Source organism: Anastrepha ludens, chromosome 6 (genome assembly GCF_028408465.1).
Source record: "Anastrepha ludens isolate Willacy chromosome 6, idAnaLude1.1, whole genome shotgun sequence".
NCBI lineage: Eukaryota > Metazoa > Arthropoda > Insecta > Diptera > Tephritidae > Anastrepha > Anastrepha ludens.
The window spans coordinates 45630162-45652983 of NC_071502.1; the positions used below are offsets into that span (position 1 = coordinate 45630162).

General features: G+C 35.2%; 1 protein-coding gene across 1 annotated transcript in view; it reads right to left on the reverse strand.

Moving 5' to 3' along the window:
* Positions 1-756: 756 nt before the first annotated feature.
* Positions 757-22822, reverse strand: part of LOC128867579 (dynein intermediate chain 2, ciliary) — a 36349-nt gene continuing 14283 nt past the window's right edge. Inside the window, exons 2-11 of the mRNA XM_054108946.1 lie at positions 13104-13322; positions 9787-9892; positions 9466-9702; positions 9288-9391; positions 7210-7639; positions 7048-7125; positions 6868-6933; positions 6707-6813; positions 1176-1816; positions 757-1103 (exon numbers count right to left, since the gene is read on the reverse strand). Coding sequence (XP_053964921.1) covers positions 920-1103; positions 1176-1816; positions 6707-6813; positions 6868-6933; positions 7048-7125; positions 7210-7639; positions 9288-9391; positions 9466-9702; positions 9787-9892; positions 13104-13322 — 2172 coding nt within the window. The 3' untranslated portion in view covers positions 757-919. The remainder of the gene's footprint in view (positions 1104-1175; positions 1817-6706; positions 6814-6867; positions 6934-7047; positions 7126-7209; positions 7640-9287; positions 9392-9465; positions 9703-9786; positions 9893-13103; positions 13323-22822) is intronic.

Below are 22822 nucleotides of genomic sequence, written 5' to 3' on the forward strand. Positions count from 1 at the left end.
AGCGCGTAGCGAAAGGCTCGGCCTAAGCCCATTAACTTATTTGTAAAAAAATATTTTCTTTTTTCCCTTCTAGCTAGATTGAGACCAAATAATCGAATATTGAAGTAGATCATAGATTCATGCTCGCAAGCTTACATATATATAATATAGTTTAATATGGTATATATTATATAAAATAATCATAACTACATACATACATACATAAACACTCCTAACATTCATATGTGATAACTGTACTGCATGTAAACTTGTACTCCGCGCTACGACTTCAAGGATTTGGTTTTGCTAACTATTTTTAAACGTATACCCACGTCATATAAATATACATACATACATACATTTATAAAATTGTTGGTTTTCTAACATTGATTAGTTATAAATAAAAAAATTTTAATGTTTTATATTGCTGTATAAATATTTTCATGAAAGAACGATTTCTAGTGAAGCTAATGAAACGTAGTTCCACCAATACATTCATATATACATACATACATTGTTAATGATCTAACACAAACACTAATAATAGAGGTCTTACATACTGCATACATACCTACATACATATGTATATAAATGGATAATCTCGATTGCATAATTCTTTCGTCATATATACGACACATACACACATATACAAAATATTGCAAATGTAAAAAAGTTCGGTGTAAAACTGTATTGCTCACTTCTAAGTAAAATAGAAAATTTACATAAACACAAATTAATTACAAATAAACTACATATTTGATTACGAAAAAACCAGAGCTTATTTATTGTGATAATTTTCACTTGCACAACAGCAAAAGTTTGTAGGTATGCGTGAACACTTCGATTCGCTAACAAATTTTAAAAATATCTAAAAAAAATTGTCTAAAATAAAAACAAAAATTATAATTAATCGCATTTATCAGCCACTTCTTGAGCACCTTCAGCTCTTCGTCGTGGTAGGTGTGTCGGGCACCATCATATCGCTGGGCAACTCCCGCACCAGCGATAACAATTTGTCCAACTTTTGCACCTGCAATGTATTTTGATCCAGATACTGTTGCTTTTTAGGTGGTTTCACCATTAACCGTAAATTGGGCGATAGTTTCACCGAAGTCACCGTACTCCTATAAGTGACAAAATAATAAGAACAAAAACCAACACCAAAGAGCATTTGTCTCATTTTTTATCGCACTCACTTATCGTCGCCGACAATTATGAAGGGTAAATTCTCATTGAAAGCGAGTCGTGTCAATTTATTCTTTCGCTTCGGCACCACCGCTTGCACACAAATCGGCTTATATTTGTTCACATTCAAATCGAAAACGAACACTTTGCCTTCGGTGGTACACGCTGCAAAGACAGTGCTCGAAAAGGGCGCCCACTTTACATCGCCCACAGAGGAACCCAAATCGAAGATAAACAGCGGTTCTGCTCGCATATCCTCCCACACTTTGACGCGCCAATCACCACTACACGAGATGAAAATGTTCGCATTGAAACGATTGAAATCGATGCGATAAACGGTGAGATGGTGTGCATTGTATGTCATCAGATATTTGGAGCTGTAGGCTATACTACATTTCTGGATTAATCCTTCCTCGGTGCCGATTAGGTAAATTTCTGGATTTGTGGGATGGAATTTCATGCACGACCCACAGCTGCGTAGCTGTACTTCAGTACCATCAGGTCCCTCGACAATGCCATTGGTGAGGCAGAGCGTTGTTATTGTAGTGATCATGAAATCGTTCTGCATAAGCACCCAATTGAAGACACGTCCATCGGTTGAGACGGAATAGAAATTGATTTCACCATCCGCCATATCGGGGCCCCATTTAATCTGAGAAGGAAAGGTGAAGAAGGTATTAAGAGGTTGGTTTTGTTTTGTTTTATTGGAAAAGTTAGTAAGTACGAAAATTCTAGAATCTATTTAGATTAAAACATATTGACGAAAATACATGCTAAAATTATATTGTAACACATGGGCTGAAAAGTAACGGGCCTAACCATAGATCGCACTAGTTTTATTGCATTCACCTCTTTTTCAGTTAGTTTTATTTATTTCGTTTTTTTTTTTTTTGGTGGGTGAGATAGGGTTCAAAATGCCTTCGCACTTACAGCGACCGTCGTCTACTGCGTCGTGTGGTGTGACCACTAAAACGATTCCTCCTCTCCTTCTGGGGAGACACCGATGATGCACCACCCAATGCACGACCAAACGAAGCGGTAACAGCAGAAAAATCAAAAAACATCAAAAAAATGGTTTGGAGGGATCGAAAAGTGAATTTGCGAGAGCTGACATCGTACAGATATCAAAAGAACGTATTGGCTTTATATTTGACTATGAGAAATATGTGTTTGAAGTAGGTGCCGCATTTGCTCACTGTGGACCAAAAACAAGAACGTGTTGATGATTCAAAACAATGTGAAAACTACATGAATTAAGCTTCGAATTGCTCCTACATCCATCTTATTCGCCAGATTTAGCTCCCAACGAGTACTGGCTGTTCGCCAGACCTAAAAAATGGTCGCCGGTAAGAAATTTCGTTCGAATGAAGAGGTTATCAGGGAAACTGAGGCCAATTTTGAGGCAAAAGATAAATCGTTCTACAAAAGAGGTATTGAAATTTAATAGCGGCGCTGGAATGATTGCGTTGTTCTTAAAGGAAATTATAATACGTTGATGAATAGAGCTAATTTTGAACACACAAAAAAGTGTTTCCTTTGTTAGAATCGGGCCATTTCAAACCATGTACTATTTAATAATTTTAAAAACACATTTTTTGGCATAGAGGAATCAATCATATTAGAATTCGAAATCTGATGTAGTTTTCGAAGTGAGCGCGCTACTAGGCCATACATTGCTCTGGATGTACAAGTAATATATAAAGGAACGAAAGTCTTTATTTGAATAAGGAAACGAATAGCACGCAAAGGTGAGGGCCAATCAATATTGTTTTTATCGTGTGAAAGAGAGGATACTCCCTCGCCTTTAAAGGGGCACTAGGTTTTTTATTAAAATTTGTAAAAAAAGAAGCAAATTTGTTCTAAAAATTGCTGTTTATGTATATTTGGATAAATGTTTGTGTGTTTGAATAAATTGGAATATTTAGTCCAGGGAAAGACAAGATTCAAAATTTATGCTCTAAGTGAAAAAACAGCAAGCAGTTCGCGTTCATACTCTATGAGCCGGTCGTCTACTCAAAAACTGAATCCTCGGGCAGTGGGACTAATAATTCACTTTCTACTTACCGACCTATTTTTTTTTAATTAAAAGAAAGAAAAGCCACCCTCTTTTTGGAGCATTTTGTCTTAAACTGATTTGGTAATACATTTAAATTCAGTTTGTCCCATTAAACATGTTAACTAGAATCTATATGTAAAATTATTTTTCTAACTTGTTTGCCCTCATATACACCTTAAGTCGCTAAAGTACGGGGAAACTCCTTTCATTCGAATGTGAATTCATTAGCTATCGCAAGAATCGTACCAATTTTGGAATGAGGCCTGCACACCATGCATATATGTACTTTCTTTCAGAAAGTCAACGATCTCTTTCAAGGAGCTTACATTCTTAGTATTTAAGGAAGTTTATTTCAGTTTTATCATCGTCGTGATCTCGTAAGTAAAAGAAACAAAATCACATTTCAACGGCATTATTAATTTAGCGAATACTTCGAAATTCTGTTTTCTAAAAATGTTATGGTGTTTTGAATTAGGAATATTCACAAACTCCTGGATACCAAAGCTACCTATTTTTAACGAAAAATTCTCTAGGTATGTGTAAATGCTCAAAATAATATATAATTGGCGAAGATCAGCCACTGAGCCAAACTGAAGTAAATTATGGTTGGTGAAGGAGGCCTATTACGTACCTGTGTATGTAGAAGTTACCAAAAGTTTACTTTTACTTAGGAATCATAGTAATTTATAAAGTAAGAAGCCGTTTTTCTCTACATTTGGATTTTTTTGAATTATGACACTTTTGAGGAATCAAGGCAAGATACACCTACCACAGAAAAACAGCAATAACATTTATTCATATAAATAAAATTCATACATAATAAAGTGTTTATATCAGCTATTGACATACGATATATTTTTTTCTTGTTTTTTTGCGCTTCTAAATCACAAAAAAATTACCGTGAGAACCAAATTATATTCCATGTCTATGGGTAATTATATTCCATGTCTGTGGGTAAGCTTTTATAGTTCAGATCCCTCTTACATTTGTATGAAATCTACTACTCGAAAGTGCCTAGATACCTTGCCATCAAAATTACGGTAATGAAACCTGTAAGAACATCTAAGCTTGTCGCTGCTAGTTAGAAAACACTGACGTCACAAAGACAGTTCTTGGTACATGTGAGTCAACTTTGAAATTCTATTCTCCAAAATTTAATATCTACAGGGTGAACAATATGAAGTGTTACCTATTCAAAACACCATAACTTTTTTGTGTGAAATTAGTTTTTATTGATTTCAAAGACAAAATTGTTCAAAAATAATTGCTTTAGCTCGATATGACCACCTTTTGCCTTGACTATAGCCTTCAAACGGTCAAAAAATGGGTTGCATACTGCACGAATGTGATCTTGAGGTATTTTAGCCCATTATCATACAATCGCTTTTTTCAGCGCATCCATACTGGCATATATTTTAGTCCTCACCTTGGTCTCCAAAATGGACCAGATGGAATTGTCCATCGGATTTGCGTCTGGTGAATTCGAAAGCCATTGTGTGGAACATGATTTTTTAACCATTCTTGGTTCACACGAGCTTTATGAGACGGTGCCGAGTCCTGTTGGAACGTCCATGGTCTATGACCGAAATGTTTGCGTGTCCACGGCTCTAAAGCAGCTTCTAAAACATTTACCCGATAATAAGTCTCATTCACTTTGACACCAGGCTCGATGGCTCGATAAAAACGATTGGAGAGCGTCCATCAGCGGTCACTGCGGCCCAAACCATTACATGCAAAGGGAAATTGCTTCGAGTGGCCATACGTAGGCTCAAATTCTAATATGAGCATTCGGTCAAGTAAACACGATCGTTTTAAGTGTTTATGAACTGCTCAATTGGGAAATTTTTTTCATTAGAAAACACAGTGTTAGGAAATTCGCCACGTTCGTGCAAGCGCAAGAACTCCTTTGCTCTTTCGCACCGAACTTTTTTTTGCTGGGGTGAAAGATTGTGTGCTTTTTGGACTTGTAAGCCTTGACCTGGAGCTCATTTTTCAATATGCGTCGAATGCTGTCTTGCGATATTTCCAGTTCTTTGGCTCTTTTTCTTCCACTTCGACGTGGATTTCGTTCAAGTCGAGCCTTCACTTTCCGAACCATTTCTGGCGTTGTTGCGGTTTTTTTTGGTCCACCTCCATAGCGTTTTGCAATGCTACCAGTATCATTGTAACGTTTTATAGTGCGATACACAAACATTTTATTCACCTTGAGGTGACTGAGCTCACGAACAATGGCTGGTTGTGATTTTCCAGCCAAATATAACGCAATCACACTATTACGTTTGAATTCCATAACAGAAAAAAAATTCAACAAAACTGAGACGGAAATGCTTTTGATTGCTTATAAACAATATATTGAACTGTCATTAGAGCAATTTTGACGTTGCTGCCATGAGCTGTTTTACAGATACAAGTAGTGTAAAGTTGGTAACACTTCATATCGTTCACCCTGTATAAATAACGTGAGCACATTTAGACTCGAACTTCAGTGATAACATTGATTTGGGGAAAAATAAGTCCATTATTCGTGTGTAAAATTTTTGCGCAAATAGTTTAAAACAGTTTTATGGTCGACCTTTAGCTCCTGGCCGATACCACGACATTAACATAACATTATCGCCATTTTTTTTAACATCAAAAATACCTGAACGAAATCGTAATTAGCTGTTCAGCGGCTTTCCACCTGGCTTGCATTTTCGCCTTTGTCAAAGAAAAACTGTAAAATGTACCGAATTTTCTCTTTGTTGACTTCCATTGTTAACACCCTGTCACCTTGTAACTCACAACTGAATGGAATATAGAAAAAACAGCAAACGAGTTTTTTTAGTGTGAAATGTCACCTTGACAACGATCATAAACTTTAAATCGCTTGATCGAAACTTTAAGAGATATCGTTTACTACAGCCGTCTACCGAGAAAATATTGGATGTCTTTTTCCCCAAGCTAAAACTAACACTAGGACAGATAATATTAATTCATAAATACTTTTCTCGTTCCTTGGATTATACTTGATTTTCTTCCTTATGCAAAGTTCATTTTGAAAATTTTAATCTGTTGGGAGTAGCATTAATAATTATAAGATTTATCCTAGTTATGTTACTATTGAAACGCTAAATAAATAATAAAATAAATAAAATGGAGGAATCGTATAGTACTTTCAAATTTTTGTTTCAATTCTCACAACTTTCATTTGACTGCACTTTGTTTCTTCATTTAGAACTTTAAATATTACATTTGTTTGCTACAAACCAAGGCGCATTGAGCAGGTACTAGTAGCAGTAGAGCAGCTGCTACATTTTTTTTATTTATTTGGTTTCTAAATTGTCAAATTTTGTATAACTTGCTCTAACTTCCAATCTTTGCTTATAGATTTTGAAATTATAGGGACCAAAAGCAAAATACATTTCTCTTGTTGTTTTTGCTCTACCGCTTATTATTTGTTCTACATGCATATTTTTCATAAATTGTTTTTTTTTTATACAAGCATACCTCCCATGCACATTCCTCATGTTTATTGTGAACGCCCACCGACAAATAGAGCGGTTTGTCATAGGTGTCTCTCAGATTGTAAACCGCTACACTGCCATCGTACATACCTATAAATAACTAAACAAACATAAAAATATGCACTCAAGAAGCGACTCTCTCACCTATTGCCACCAAAAATGGATAAACCGGGTGTATATCGCAACACATAACACCACTCTCTGTCGATACTGGCCGATAGCAAGTAATGGGAATATGGAAATGAAACGTAAGAAAATGATGTACATATAAACTTCAAGTGAGCAAAACTACGTTCATTACATAAAATCAATTACGGTGCTTACTTATGTAGTCTGGGTAAGAGGGATTCTTGACTGTGAAGAAACATATGGCGCCCTCATTTGGTTGTTTCATGAACTCATCTTTGAAGTAACAGTAATAGCAAAAGTTTTATTATACTTATAAATTCGTATAAATGAATCTATGCTATTTTCTTGAAAACTTACGCGAACCATAGCATACTGCAAATAGATCGTAATACTTCGGATTGAACAGCAGATCGGTAACGCTCAGTTTACGTATGCGATCATAGTTGAATTTCCAAAGTGGTAGCAATGTGCCCTCCTGCTCTCTGTACTCATCAGCTGGATCCTCCCAGTAGCGATAATCGTTGGCGATTTCCTCATAGATATTTTGATTAATCATGCGCTCTAATATTTGCCAAGCCTTAAGATACTTCTTATTAAGTATCTCTGCCTCTGCTGCTTTATCCAACTTCTTCAATGCAACATCCTTTCTGTGTTTCTTCTCATCTTTCTTTTCCTTTTCTTTTTGTTGTTGTTCAAAATCCTCTGCATAACTATCGTAAATATTCCATTGCAATACATTAGCCCCATACTGGGAACGCGGTGGAGGTATGGTTTGTGTATCAACATTCTAAAATGTATTGAGCGAACATTTAGCTTATTAGTTTCCGTTATCAAATGTGTGCACGATACAAGTACAGGGTGGGCCAAATAAGACCTACTAATGTTGTTGGAAATTTATTATGGAACCCTACCGCAAGACCACCAACAACGACTACAATACGCTATTCGTTTTACACAATTAGCCACACAAATTGATTTTTTAAATAATGTTTTGATGTTGGATGAAGCGCATTTCCATTTAAATGGTTATGTCAACAAAAAAAACTGTGGATTGTGGGGCTCTGGAAATCCAAGGGCAACACACCAACACCAGTTATACCAATCTAAATGTACTGTTTGGTGCGGTGTTATGGCCACTAGAATTATCGGTCCATATTTTTTCGAAAATGAGGATGAAGCGCCGGAATCGATTTCAGGAGCTTCTTACAGAACATTGATTAAAAACTTTTTGCGGCCAATGGCGGAGCAGTATGCTAATTTGTGGTTTCAACAAGATGGAGCAACTGCGCATACTGCTAGGCAAACTATGGACCTGCTGCGTGAAATTTTTGCGATGGTCTGATTTCCAAAAATTCAGATTTCCCTTGGCCACATCGTTCGCCAGATTTGACTGCGCCCGACTTCTTTTTATGGGGATATTTAAAAGACAAAAAGTATCTTAATAAACCAGACTCTATTAGACAGCTGAAGCAAAATATTTGAGACGAAATACTAAACCTTCAACCAGAAACTTTATGTGGTATCGAGAAAAATGGTGGACATTTGTCTGATGTAATATTTCTTACATAATCTCCATAAAATATATTCAATGGATAAAAACAATTAACCAAAATAAATGATTATTGCAAAAGTTATTTGTGTTTAACATTAGTAGGTCTTATTTGGCCCACCCTGTATATATATACCTACATATATAAGGTATATGTATACGAGTATAAGTTCCTTTGAGTCAGCGGTGGAATTGTAGTACATCAATATTTTGACCAACTTTGACTATTTCCCTTTGTACAAAGTGGCGCAAAACTAACCACCCTATCAGGAAGATTTATAATTCTTACAAATTGTGTCGTAGGTCAATCATATTTGACACTAGTGAACTAGACGGTTGCAGTAAACAAACAGACAAACAATGGAGTGCGTAAAGGTAAAAATATTTTATTTTTTAGTAAAAAAAGGTATCCGAAAACAAAATTAGATGATTCATTTTACTCCATTTTGTTTGAAAGTATAGCCCATTATCTAACAACAAACATTAGATTAATTTCTATCAGAATACCAGGGTTTTTAATTTCTGGAAAGATTTTGGTATGATTTTTATAGCTTATTAGCAGTTTGAAGTTACTGAAAAATCTGAGAAAATGCGCAGCATCATCAAGGGAAAGCATTTCAACAAATCAAGGAGATTTTCTAATAACTTCACACTTTCGCTTTATTCTATGGCAGTTTAATGGGCTGCAAACTGCGTACCCAAGTACTTTGTAGAAATCCTAATTAAAAACCGTGAAATTGAGATAAAAAGTTTGTAGAATTTTTCTGAATGTGAAAATTGGATTTATATGATTTTTGTTAGGCAATGAAATAGTCTAAATTGGTAAAAATGTTGATCTGCTTTATTTTTGTGGCGGGCTGTATATCAAAAGTTCTAATTTACTTACCCTTCTTGGATTTGTGTAGGTTAGAGCGGAGCGTTCACAAAAATTAAACTGATTCAATAATTTGCGTTTTCGACCACCTGGTGCAGGCGCTGCTGTTGCTGCCTCTGCATGCAATGATCAAGAAGTTCCTTTTAATATTTTAAAACACAACTGTTTACATTTTTTAAATAAGTAGTACCTGCAACATCACCGCCATCCTCGGCCGCTGCAGCTTCGCCTTCAGTCGCTCCTTCCTCAACCACTTCTTCTTCTTCCCCCTCAACTTCCTCTTCGGGCAATTCTTCTTCCATGTCTTTGGCAGCTTTTGCTTCTGCCTTTTCCTCGCCTTCGTCTTCTTCATCCTCTTCACCCTTTGGCGGTTTTTGCACTTCTTCAGCTTCAATGAAGGAACCGGTGAGTGCGGGTAGAGGATAACCTAATAGCCAATTATGAGGCATTTATAAATGCAATAGTAAATTAGCAAGTTTGTTTTGATTTGATGTATAGCGTGCATGCCAACCAATTTCGCCCATCTCCTCCATTTGAATTTTTGCCTCCTCAGAGTCTATATGCAAGGCACTTCCATCCATCTGCATTAGTGTTACGGTGTTTCCAGCTATCGGCACCTATGATTAGTTTTTGGCAATTAGAAGGCCTTTAATTATTTAAGTGAAGCAGGCAACAGAAAAGAATATAGGGATCATTTTTTAAATTAAGAATTAATTAATTTAATTAAGAATTAAGTCTGCAGAGTAGAATTCTGAGCACATTTGCCGCTAATTTTTCTTAATTATACCTTAAAAGGGGTTGAAAGTAAGTCGCTGGAAAGAAAATTCTCCGAGTTAACTAATTAAAAATATGGCGAGGTATGAATTTACGCTACGACATACAAACAGTCCAACGATTTCGGGTTGGTGATGAGAAAACGATTCGAAACCTCAAAAAGGCTCACATGCCGTTTGAAGTGCAATGGTAACATTTTTTACTTTGGTTGGTTTATCAACAACAGAAATTCCCAAAGAATATATTCCTTCATTTCCAACTGTACATCGATCTTTTATTTTACTGAGCACGGCTTTACGTAAGCCTATATTCCTAGCTCAAATATAATTCGGCTTGAAATCTATTTGCTTTTTTAAAAACTACATTAAATTACCTACAATTTTGAGTATTTTAAAGTTGGAAAAATTACTGCTATCTGGACGATGGAGTAACGAATAAGTTTGACAATTCGTAAGAAAGAAAGGAGCAAATAGTCATTTTAGGCCGTGTGGATAACTTTCGAATTGGTTGCATTAAAAAACTTGGTATGCCATTTGTTTTAGTGGGTAATTCTACGTAAGGATAGATATCTCTTTGTTTTCTTCTGTAGGATGAATGCATTTTCCATATACGGATTTAACCTATTGTAGAACATTTTTTTAAGTCACGGTTGTCGAATTAGATCATTCAGATTTGGTAAAATTGAATTTTGCATTTCGTTTGATTTTTAACATCCTATTTTCATATTCTACTACTGGAGGGAGGACATCAAATTCTTTAGTAAAATGTATGGAGCTAAAAAGGTGTCTAATGTACAGCTGTGTACACAATAATAGCAGCGCAACAATTTAAATTCATTCAATTTCGGTAATACAAAGTGTAAATTAAAGTGGCGTAAAAATCGCGTTGGCTTTTGAATTTTTTCGCTGACGGATCATTTACGAACACTCGATAAAACTACTGATAAAAAGTTTGAAATTTGTATGGAAATTCGCACAATTTGAAACTAGAACCTATATGCTTTTTGTAGCAAAATAAAAAATATTTTCATAAAAAAAAAATAATTAATTGAATTGAATAAGACACAAATAAATGGTCAAAACTTGCCAATAATTCCCTGTGCAGTGCTTATTTAATGCAGTCTATAAGGGATCAAGCAAATATCTGCTCAATTTTGACACCAGCTTGTAATTGATTTTAGTAGCAGTAGCCAGAGAATCTTGATCCGTAATATCGTAGTGGTTTACAGAGTCACTGTAATTAAACTCATCTACCCTTTCAATAGACAAGAAGGAGAAATATTTGTAACTACTAACTTGTGATGTGAGCCTAAAACTGCAATTCGACTAATACAGAGGCAAAGTGTGGAGCAGCGTATTCCAATAATATCCGATTCCTAGTGGAGCAACATTGAAAATCAAATCATAAATAAATTTGAAGAAAGCGATAATTGGATTGGACTTTAAAACTTCTATCCCGATTTGAAAAATTATTCTCAGAAAAGCTAGATAATCAATTTCACTGATTTTACAGCTATTAAGTAGTTAATAAATCATTGTAATGCCTGCTATAGTAAAAGTATATGTAGTATTGTATAAATATTTTCCTTACTACTTGCAAAGGTAGTTTCAGTGCAAAACATATTAAGGACTCCTGGTTTATTGAATACCCAGATGGCACACGAAACTAAATTAGTCGAATATGGTGGCGCGAAAGGAAAAGTCCTTGTGCAACAGGCAACCACGGAACACTTTGCCATCAAAAGTTGTGTCAAGCAAGGCGACACCTCATCAACGTCTGTATTCAATTTGCTTTTGTACTACGCCATCAAGAACGATGTGAAATCTGGTAATTTATTCACCAGCTCCGATCTAACCATCGCATATGAGTATACTGATGACAGAACCATTCTGGCTCGAGATCAAGGTACAACTTTTCTCTCACATCGCAACAAAAGCAAAGTCGGGCTCCATATCAACACCGATAAGACCAAATACATGGAAATGTCAAGCGATGTTGAAAGGCCGAAGCCTGAAAATATAACTGTTGGACAGAATGTTTTTGAAGGAATAGAGAGTTTCAAATATTCGGGGCACTTCTAAAAAATGACAATAGTATTCATGACTGCATCCAGGATCGACTTGTTGCTGCAAAGAAAGTTTACTACGCCAGCCTGTAACTACTAAAATGCAGCCTACTCTCGCGCAGCTGTAAATACAGTATTTACAAAACAATAATAAGACCAGTTTGGACATATGGCTATGAGTCATGGGTAATGTCAATCAAGGATGAACAAAATTTCCGAACTTTTGAAAGGCGAGTCTTACGAAAAGTCTATAGTCTTATTTGGTTTGAGGATGATTGTTGTAGAATCAGATACAACGAGGAGTAGCGGCGAATTTGCAAAGGGGAAGATGTTGTTAAGTTCGTCAAATCGCAACGACTCCAATGGTTAGGTCATGTCATGCGCATGAGTAAGAAATGTCTCCAAACATCCTTCTTAACTTGCAACGCGCAGGCCAGCGAATGTGAAAGATATGAAGATATCAAGAAACTGAAAATACATAACTACATAGTTGTCTGCTGCCTTGAATCGTGCAACTTGGAGAAGGCATTGGATGAAACTAAAGCCCCTCTGACAAATGATGATGATGGTGGTTGTGATGCTACACATTTTATTCGAGTTTATGGTCTGTAACCATTCGACCGAACGATGAATGTTATGTGAGACGATGAATGTTAAGCCAAGACGAGTTTGGTGCAAAAGCCAAGAATTGTCTCGACACAAATTTAGCTTTTTTGCCAACAGCTTCACGCCAACGATGCAAATATACAGAAAATTTATAATGGCAGCACCAGCAACTAAAGCAAAAAGACAAATGCGAAAGGGTATACACAAAATATAAATTTGAAAGTTACCTGTCAGAGTATTATACAAATTTGTATATTTCCAATTATTTTAAATATATTATACTCTAATTGGAAACCCTTATATAATATATGCGCATAAGCGGCAGTTAAGCTTATTGGCTATCTAAAAATTCCTAACACAGCAATGTTTTTCCTTGCACCCACCTGGACAAAGGCGCTTTCCTTGAAACTGTAAATCATCAAATTGCGCACCACATTTGTATTGGTCGGTGTCAATACCTTAGTGATTTCCTCACCCAATTCAGCTTCAGTCAGGTCCAATTGATCATCGGGTTTCAGTAACTGACGCGATTTAATCCATGCATCCAAATCATCTGCATCTCCTCCACCATCTTTGAGATTAGACTTAGAAGTTGATTTGATCTATTGGAGGTAAAATTAGTTAATTTCTGTAATATTTAATATTTTTACTCATAACATTAAAACAATCTATAATAGAGTAAAATTATAAAGAATGTTATCTGCGTTGCTAATTAATAGTTTTTTAAATAAATAACCTCTTTATCAGATTTGAGAAAGGATGAATGAAATGCTATTTCAACTGCACATACATATACATATGTGTATGTAACTACTGTAAGTGTGTTCTTTTTTACATGCAAATACATATAATGCAGTATATGTACAAAAAGCATGCACATATATTATTTTATAAAATTTTCGCATATTTCATCACTAAAATACTTACAATTTAATTTTTTTCCAATAAAGTTTACGTGAAACGCTGATTATAAATTGTGTTATTTTATTATAAAAAAACATGCAAGCCTCCATGCTTTGGCCATTGCTTCCCTTTTGTCTTTTTATTGGCAATAGGCGATTATTTGATTATTCAAAAATTTAGCTATACATAATTTAAGACATTCGATAAATTAACTCATGGGGCCTTTTGATTAATGAAAAGTTAAATAACTCGAAGAATTAAACTTCAGATTAGGCAATTGTGAGACTGCTGAAAGAATTATCTTCTTAATTGATCACTATTCTGAGTAAATACGTAATGATTAATTAATTAACTGATATTTTAAAGATTTGGTGCATCGGCCATCACGTTCAAATTTTCATTGATTTTCGGTTTTTATTTTATTCTCGGCCTTTGACACAGTTTTGCACGCATAAAAGTGCTTACAAAATTTTCCAACGCAAACTTTATATTCGCACAAAATGCAGTATATTTTGGAATATTCCTGTTAAAACTTATTCAAGTAATGACAGTTGTGAGTAATCAAAATTTTGGTTAATTGAATAATTGATTAACCGAGCACTTGATTACTCAACCTGTTCGAATAGTCAAATAAACGCACAGCACTACTTTAATGGATCTCAGTTACCTGCAGCATATGCGACCTTGTTGGCGTATTCTCTTCACTATTCGCCTCATCCATTAGACCATCACTTATGTTGGCATCGGTGGTCATAATAGATGCCGATATGATTCAACACAGTTAATACTATATTTTTAAAACTATATTTTTCAATTAATGATATATTACATGTATCAATAATATTGTTTTAAGTATAATATTTAGATTTATCTTTCATTTTTTTTTTATCTTCATTCGATAGACTGAGATTAACACAGTGTTCTATTATATTTTATTTTATTATAATTTGTTTTATTTTATTTATTGATTTGTTTAATTTTTTAATTGTATTCACTTTATTTTTATTTTTTTTATTTAAATTTAATTTTTTTATCTTAATTCACCTTATTTTTTTATTTCATTTATTTGTTTTTCTTTTTAATTTTTTCACTTAACTTTGGTTTACTTATTTTACTTCACTTTTTATTTTTATTTTTCATTTTATTGTATTTTATTTTATTTATTTATTTGTTTCCCATTATTTATTTAATTTTTTAATTGAATTCATTTTATTTTGGCTTACTTTACTTATATTAAATTTTTTTTTTTGGGTGTTTGGCCGAGCTCCTCCTCCTATTTGTGGAGTGCGTCATGATGTTGTTTCAGGGACTTACAGGTTCAAGTCGACCCCGAACGGCAGGTATTTTTTATGAGGAGCTTTTTCATGGCAGAAATATACTCGGAGGTTTGCCATTGCCTGCCGAGGGGCGACCGCTTTAGAAAAATGTTTTTTCTTAATTTTGGTGTTTCACCGAGATTCGAACCTATGTTCTCTCTGAATTACGAATGGTATTCACACACCAATCCATTCGGCTACTTTTTTATTTTATTTTCGTTTAGCTGACTTTATTTCATTTTATTCACTTGAATTCCAACCGGCAGGCATGCGTTCATCCAACCATTCTTTATAGAGGAGTTAATGCATGCACCTTACCAGCTCCTTGACGCCATATATGAATAGCTCAGCCGTCAGTCTGTCACCTTCTGCGGCTTTGTGGATCTTTAGCCGCGTTATCGTTATTCTCTTGCCAACAAATGCTACTTTGGACTAAGTAGGCAACTGAGCAGTAAATTCCTCGCTCGACGAACAAAACTAACACTGAATGAGGGTCTCATCATGCCCAACCTACCGTACGGCGCAGAAGCTGGAACGATGACAACATCCGATGCGACGTCCCTTGAATTGTTTGAATGAAAGATTCTGTGGAAATTTTTTGGACCTTTGCACGTTAGCCACGGCGAGTATCGTAGGCGATGGAACAATAAGCTGTATGAGCTTTCCGACGACATAGACATAGCGCAGCGAATAAATATCTAGCGGCTACGCTGGCTGGGTCATGACGTCCGAATGGATACAAACGCTCCGGCTCTGAAAGTATTCGATGCGGTACCAGCTGGTGGTAGTAGAGGAAGAGGTGGGCCTCCTCCGTATTGGAAAGATCAAGTGGAGAAGGACTTGGCTTCACTTGGTGTTTCCAACTGGCGCGGTCTTGCACGTGAGAGAAACGACTGGCGCGCTTTGTTAAACAATTTTACTCAGTTGATTTTGGTCTACTAGATTTTGGTTTCCTCTATTTGACTTTGTTTAGTTTCATTTTATTTTATTTCAACTTAATTTATTTTTATTTATTTGTTTCGCCCTATCTTGCTTTATTTTCACTTGTTTTATTTAATTTTTCTTCATTTCTTATTCTTTTTTTCAACTTAGTTTAGTGTGTTATGTATATTTTGATTAATTTTTTTTAATTTATTTTATTTTATACTATTTTAGTTATTTTCTTAATTTTTAAAGTGAAATACTAATATATATTAAATTGTATATTAGCTAATTTTAATTCAATTGAGCTTAGTTTATTTTGTTTTAGTATATTTTTATGTATATTTTATTTTGTTCTGCTTTATTTAGTGTAATTAATTCACTTTTTTAATTTATTTTATTTTATATTTTCCTTATTTTTTTTTTTTTTTGTATTCCATTTTATTTCATTTTATTTTAGTTAATTTTTATTCTTTTTTACTTCATTTTTGATTTTATTTTTTAATTTTTTAGTATTATTTTAATTTATTTAATTTTTTTTTTATTTGATCCTATTTTTATTTCATTTCATTTTAATTTATTTCATTTTTAATTCCATTTATTGAATTTTTACTGATTTTGTTCTATTCTCTTTGACTTTATTCATTTTATTGCACTGAATTTTAACTTATTTTATTTATTTTTTATATGTATTATCTTAGTTTTATTTCAATTCATTTTAATTTTACCTTATTTTATTTTATTTTGGTTTAATATATTTTATTGAATTTTAATTTATTTTATTTTACTTTATTCTAATTTTTTTCATTTTATAAAGTTTTTTATTACAATATTATTTTTTCACTTTGTTTATTTTACATTATTCTATTTGAACTTATTTCACTTTATTTTATTTTTTTTTTTTATTATTTTTTTACTTTATTCTGTTTTATTATATTTTTTTATTTGAGTTTCTTTTATTTTTATGAAAATAAAACTCAATGTTATTTCATTTAATTTTTTCGTCGTATATTTAATAGATTTGCACCGAATCGAAGCCATCCCCAAAATGACAAAATATTTAAAATAAACAGATAAATTGAAATAATATTTACATATATAGTAATATGAGATAGATGCACCATTTTTGTTCTTTCTGTGACCACCAATAGAAGTTATGTTACATTGCAGCCAAATACCCCAATTGTGAATTTACAAGGAAAAGTAAAATTTATAAACTCTAGCACTCTCGAAATTCGTGTATAATACAATTATTTACATTGCAATCAAATATTACTAAAATTATATGACAATTATATGACAATTAGTAACTATTATTTTTTATGTACCGCTTTATTTGCGATTTTCCACATCTTTCTAACAAAACGACTGATTTACAACTAAAGCAGCCAGCAAACACTTGAATGTAATTGACAGGATGAGTGCAGTACGAACATACACGCATATCATCAAGATACTAAATTATGCATATTTACACAACCACGTTTAACCAATAAAGAAATTTGTTTACTCCATTGAAACTGTCGTGACTGACGTTTCATCACCTGCAACAGATACTCGTATTTACAGAGTCCTGCGACTGTTATTACCAATTGCCTGCTATGCATCATTGCCAAATAACGAACTTTCAAACATAACTTATTGACGTAGTTATAAATGTGTACGTATGTCGGTAAGTGTGCACATAATGTAAAAGAATAAAAAAAGAAAACAGAAAAAACCGTGAATGAAAACTCGTGAAAGTCTAACTATAGCAACTATAGTGCATTTCTTTGAGCTAAAATTATTCGCTTATACAAGTACAAAAATAAATATACACACAAGTAGTAAGTGCTGGTATTGCATACAGAGGACACCAAACAGGGTATATGACGATTACGGGTTACTTGTAAGGTGTCGTAAATTAAGTGATCCTACCAAAACCACTGCTGGTTATTATTTAAGTGATGCAAATGCTCAAGCACGGACAGAAAAGCTGGTACATGTCTTGAAAATGAAACATACACAAATTTATATAAACTTAATAAGTCAAATGCCGTCAGATAACACGGCACGCTTCTAGGTATACGAATTCAATTGAAAACTAAAGCAATGGTCATAATAAATACCTATTATATGCATCTACGTATACATTTTTGTTTAATAAATATTTCATAAGCAAAACTTCTTAGATAAAAAGTGCTGACAAAAGTAATCTAATCACCATCACATTCGTGACACATTGGGCAATACCCCCTGTTAAAGATTAAAATTTGAAGGCGTCCCAAATTTAAAGGCCGTAAAGGCTGTGCAGCAAAAAACGTACATCTACCTGCGCAAAGAATGTTCGACATCGAAAAGCTGCAATCACAACAGACAGCCAGAAGATTCGCCACTCGACTCTCACTCCTGCTCTCGGAGAGCACTGCCCAACAAACCGGCATGCGCGAGCAATGGAGCAACATTTCTCGCTCCCTACGTACCGCCGCCGAAGAAGAAATCGGATTCCGGCGAGCCCGAAAAAACAATTGGTACGACGAGGAATGTCATGCTGCCGCAGAAAGAAAGGATGCTGCCTATAGAGCCACGCTGCGATCGGGCGCAACGCGAGCCATGTGGGATCGCTACAGAGACCTGAAAAAGGAAGAGAGACGTATTATCCGACAGAAGAAACGAGAGGCCGAAATACGTGAGTGCGAGGAGCTTGAGATGCTGGCCAATAGGAACAACGCCCGAAAATTCTACCAGAAAGTTCGGCGACTTACAGAAGGTTTTAAGACCGGGGCGTTTTCCTGTAAGAACAAAGACGGCGATCTGGTGACTGACGTACAGAGCAATCTTAAATTATGGAGGGAACACTTCTCGAACCTGTTAAACGGGGACAGCTGCGCATGTCATGGAGAATGTGAAGATCCCGATACCCCAATCGTTGACGACGGAATTGTCGTTCCGTTACCCGACCATGACGAGGTGAGAATAGCAATATCACGGCTAAAGAACAACAAAGCCGCGGGCGCCGACGGACTGCCGGCTGAGCTATTCAAACATGGCGGCGAGGAGCTGGTAAGGTGCATGCATCAACTCCTATGCAAAATATGGTCGGATGAAAGCATGCCTGCCGATTGGAATTTAAGTGTGCTCTGCCCAATCCATAAGAAGGGCGATCCTGCAATTTGTGCCAATTACCGCGGGATTAGTCTTCTAAATATCGCCTATAAGGTTCTAGCGAGCGTATTGTGTGAAAGGCTGAAGCCCACCGTCAACCAACTGATTGGACCTTATCAGTGTGGCTTCAGACCTGGAAAGTCTACCATAGACCAAATATTCACAATACGCCAAATCTTGGAAAAGACCCATGAAAGGAGAATCGACACACACCATCTTTTCGTCGACTTCAAAGCTGCATTCGACAGTACGGAAAGGAGTTACCTGTATGCCGCTATGTCTGAATTTGGTATCCCTGCAAAACTAATACGGCTGTGTAAGATGACGTTGCTCAACACCAGCAGCACCGTCAGAATTGGGAAGGACCTCTCCGAGCCGTTTGATACCAAACGAGGTTTCAGACAGGGTGACTCGCTGTCGTGTGACTTCTTTAACCTGATGTTGGAGAGCATCGTACGAGCCACAGAACTTAATCGCTCAGGCACAATATTTTATAAGAGCGTACAATTGTTGGCGTATGCCGATGATATTGACATCATCGGCCTTAACAACCGCGCTGTGAGTTCTGCCTTCTCCAAACTGGATAAAGAGGCAAAGCGAATGGGTTTGGTGGTGAACGAGGACAAAACGAAGTACCTCCTGTCTTCAAACAAACAGTCGGCGCACTCGCGTATCGGCACTCACGTCACTGTTGACAGTTATAATTTTGAGGTTGTAAAAGACTTCGTTTATTTAGGAACCAGCATTAACACCGATAACAATGTCAGCCTTGAAATCCAACGTAGAATCTCTCTTGCCAACAAGTGCTACTTTGGACTAAGTAGGCAACTGAGCAGTAAAGTCCTCTCTCGACGAACAAAACTAACACTCTACAAGACTCTCATCATGCCCGTCCTAACGTATGGCGCAGAAGCTTGGACGATGACAACATCCGATGAAGCGACGCTTGGAGTGTTCGAGAGAAAGATTCTGCGTAAGATTTTTGGACCTTTGCACGTTGGCAACGGCGAATATCGCAGACGATGGAACGATGAGCTGTATGAGCTTTCCGACGACATAGACATAGCGCAGCGAATAAAGATCCAGCGGCTTCGTTGGCTGGGTCATGTCGTCCGAATGGATACAAACGCTCCGGCTTTGAAAGTATTCGATGCGGTACCAGCTGGTGGTAGTAGAGGAAGAGGAAGGCCTCCTCTGCGTTGGAAAGATCAGGTGGAGAAGGACTTGGCTTCACTTGGTGTGTCCAATTGGCGCCGGTTAGCACGAGAAAGAAACGACTGTCGCGCTTTGTTAAACTCGGCCAAAATCGCGTAAGCGGTTATCGCGCCAATTAAGAAGAAGAAGAAGAAAGGCTGGCAGCAATGGTTCTTCAAAGAAAATTGTAGTCAAAGGAAATTGTTAAGCAATTAGCTCCAATATAATAAGTCCGCATATTGTTCACCACTCCTGAAAGTGCCGACAAATTAGACGGAACCTTCGGCAAAAAATCAAGTCATTGGAGACAGGGAATATGTTTGGTAACAGCAAGACTATCTTGTTAGAAAAAGTTTATCTGACATTCGACCTAATCAAGTAATTTTCTTCTTTTGTTTCATTACACTTATAGACTTACATATGTACTTTACATGTACTAGGGCTTCCTTTTAGGTTAAAATCCCTGCTGAGGTTGAGTGATGCTTATAAAACAAAATACCCTGAAAACAAAGGCTAACGTAGGTATGTTAGTTTAGAGTAGAGATTATTATGCTAATTTTTTACCATAAGACTTGTTTGTGTAATTATACGAATACATACAAATAATACTTATCGAATGCTTAAATCCATTTCATGAAGATGCAGCGCAGTTCAGAACCACTTGAAAATCGATGAAGTCTGCCCCAGTTTTAAGATTTCTTAATTCCCTGCTTGGTTGTATCGTAAATATTTTATATACCCCCATACATATAAGCACGTGCAAATACAAATAAATATTGGTGTGAGGATAGGTAATGAATTGAATAAAGGTGGTGCGCTGCGTTGGCATGGGAAAACTTGCAAATAATTTGGTATAATTGCTTTTACTAAATCGAGTCGGCTTATTGTCAGAGGTCACGGTTCGCCAAAATTCCAATACAAAATACAAAATATAAAATACGAATACGTAGCCAGAGGGGTTGTACTTATAAAATAAATTGCATAGTGAGAATATTAAAAGTAAAATAGTTGAACTTTCAGTGCATAAACACTTGATTTGGGCCAGTACATTTGCTACTCTCAAAAGGAACAAATCGTTCACAGTGGCTCCAGATACTTGTGGATATAATTTAATTTTATTAATTTTATTGCAAGTGAATATTACATGAGTATAAATTATTATAGCGCCGAAAATGGGAATGGTTATAACGTATAAATTAAATTAATACAAAAGTGATTGCGCCGGTTTTTTAATACTTTATGATATTAAAAAAATTAAGTATGAAAATAAAATATGAACGATGCACTATGGGCCAGAAGACCAAAAAATTTGGCCAAAAGTCATTGAAAGATTTTTCAAAATGCAATATAGTATCATCATATAGATAAGTGAAAGTAGTTATTTTGTAAATTTTATAAGTTTTAATGAAATATTTAAGCGTGTATAATAAGTTAATATAAGTGTAAGGCTTAAATGATCACCATATAGCTATTGTTCTAAACTGTCACTGTTTTACTGAAATGTAGTATTTGTCATTAATTATATTGCATTTTCTCATTAGTTGCAATCATGTAGTATGTGAAAATAGTCAATAGCTGAAAAAATAAATCTGATGCTAGAAATATTGAGAATAATTGTGAAAAATTTTGTTTTTTGAGCCTTGCGCAAAACTCCAGAAGCTATTAACTATTTCTTTACATTAACGTCTTCAGTAGTTCATGTGTAACAAGCTAAAGGTGCGGTTTGCTGCGGTTTTTCATTTTCTTTTTAAAAAAAATGAAGTTTTACTGATCTATGCGCGAGTTGACTGTATATCAATCATTTGCCAATAGGGTGTAAAAAGTTAACCAAGTATTAGTCATACAAGTCACACAATTTTAACTTATTTAATTCATAATGACTTCATTGAAGAAAAAAGAGGTTCTTCAAATTATGTTAGGTAATAATGACATGAATATAACCGTTGATTCAATTTTAACTAAAATTGGTATCAATAAATCAGATGTAGGTTGTAAAGGATTGGAACGCTTGAAAAATGCTTTAAATAGTTTAAAGTCAAAAAGAAATGCAAAATATCAGCATTGCAGTAGGAAAATAGCTGTCTTTGAGTCACAAAATTCAGAGTGGTTAGATTCTGAATTTACTATTCCTGACTTAGACCTCACAGCTAAAATAAGTAAGACTGAAATACTTAAAAGAGGTCGTCCATCGCTCGATTTTGCAGAAAAATCTACTAGATCGAAAAGACGAGAAGTGTCTAAAATCAGTGAAGAACATGATAATGATCGTCAGAAACTATTAATGGCTACTAGTCATGCGGCACGAGTTTCAGGGGAAGCAGATTTGCGATCGGTACTTAACGAACTTTCAAAAAGCGAGGAACAGGCTAAAAAAATTAGAAAAATAATGACAACACCTTTTCCTACAATAGAAAAGAAAAGCCCAGAAGTGGCTTTAGCATTTATTTTCGATAATTCTATGTCTAAACAAGTCTATCAGAATATGCGATTAGCGACCAAATCTAGTGGAGCAGACATTTGGCCTGCATATAATGCGATTAGAGAAGCCAAAGAAAAGTTAAGACCGTCGAAAGAGTCAATTAAAATTTCTGAAACGTTAGCTGAAGTATCACTTCAAGAACTTT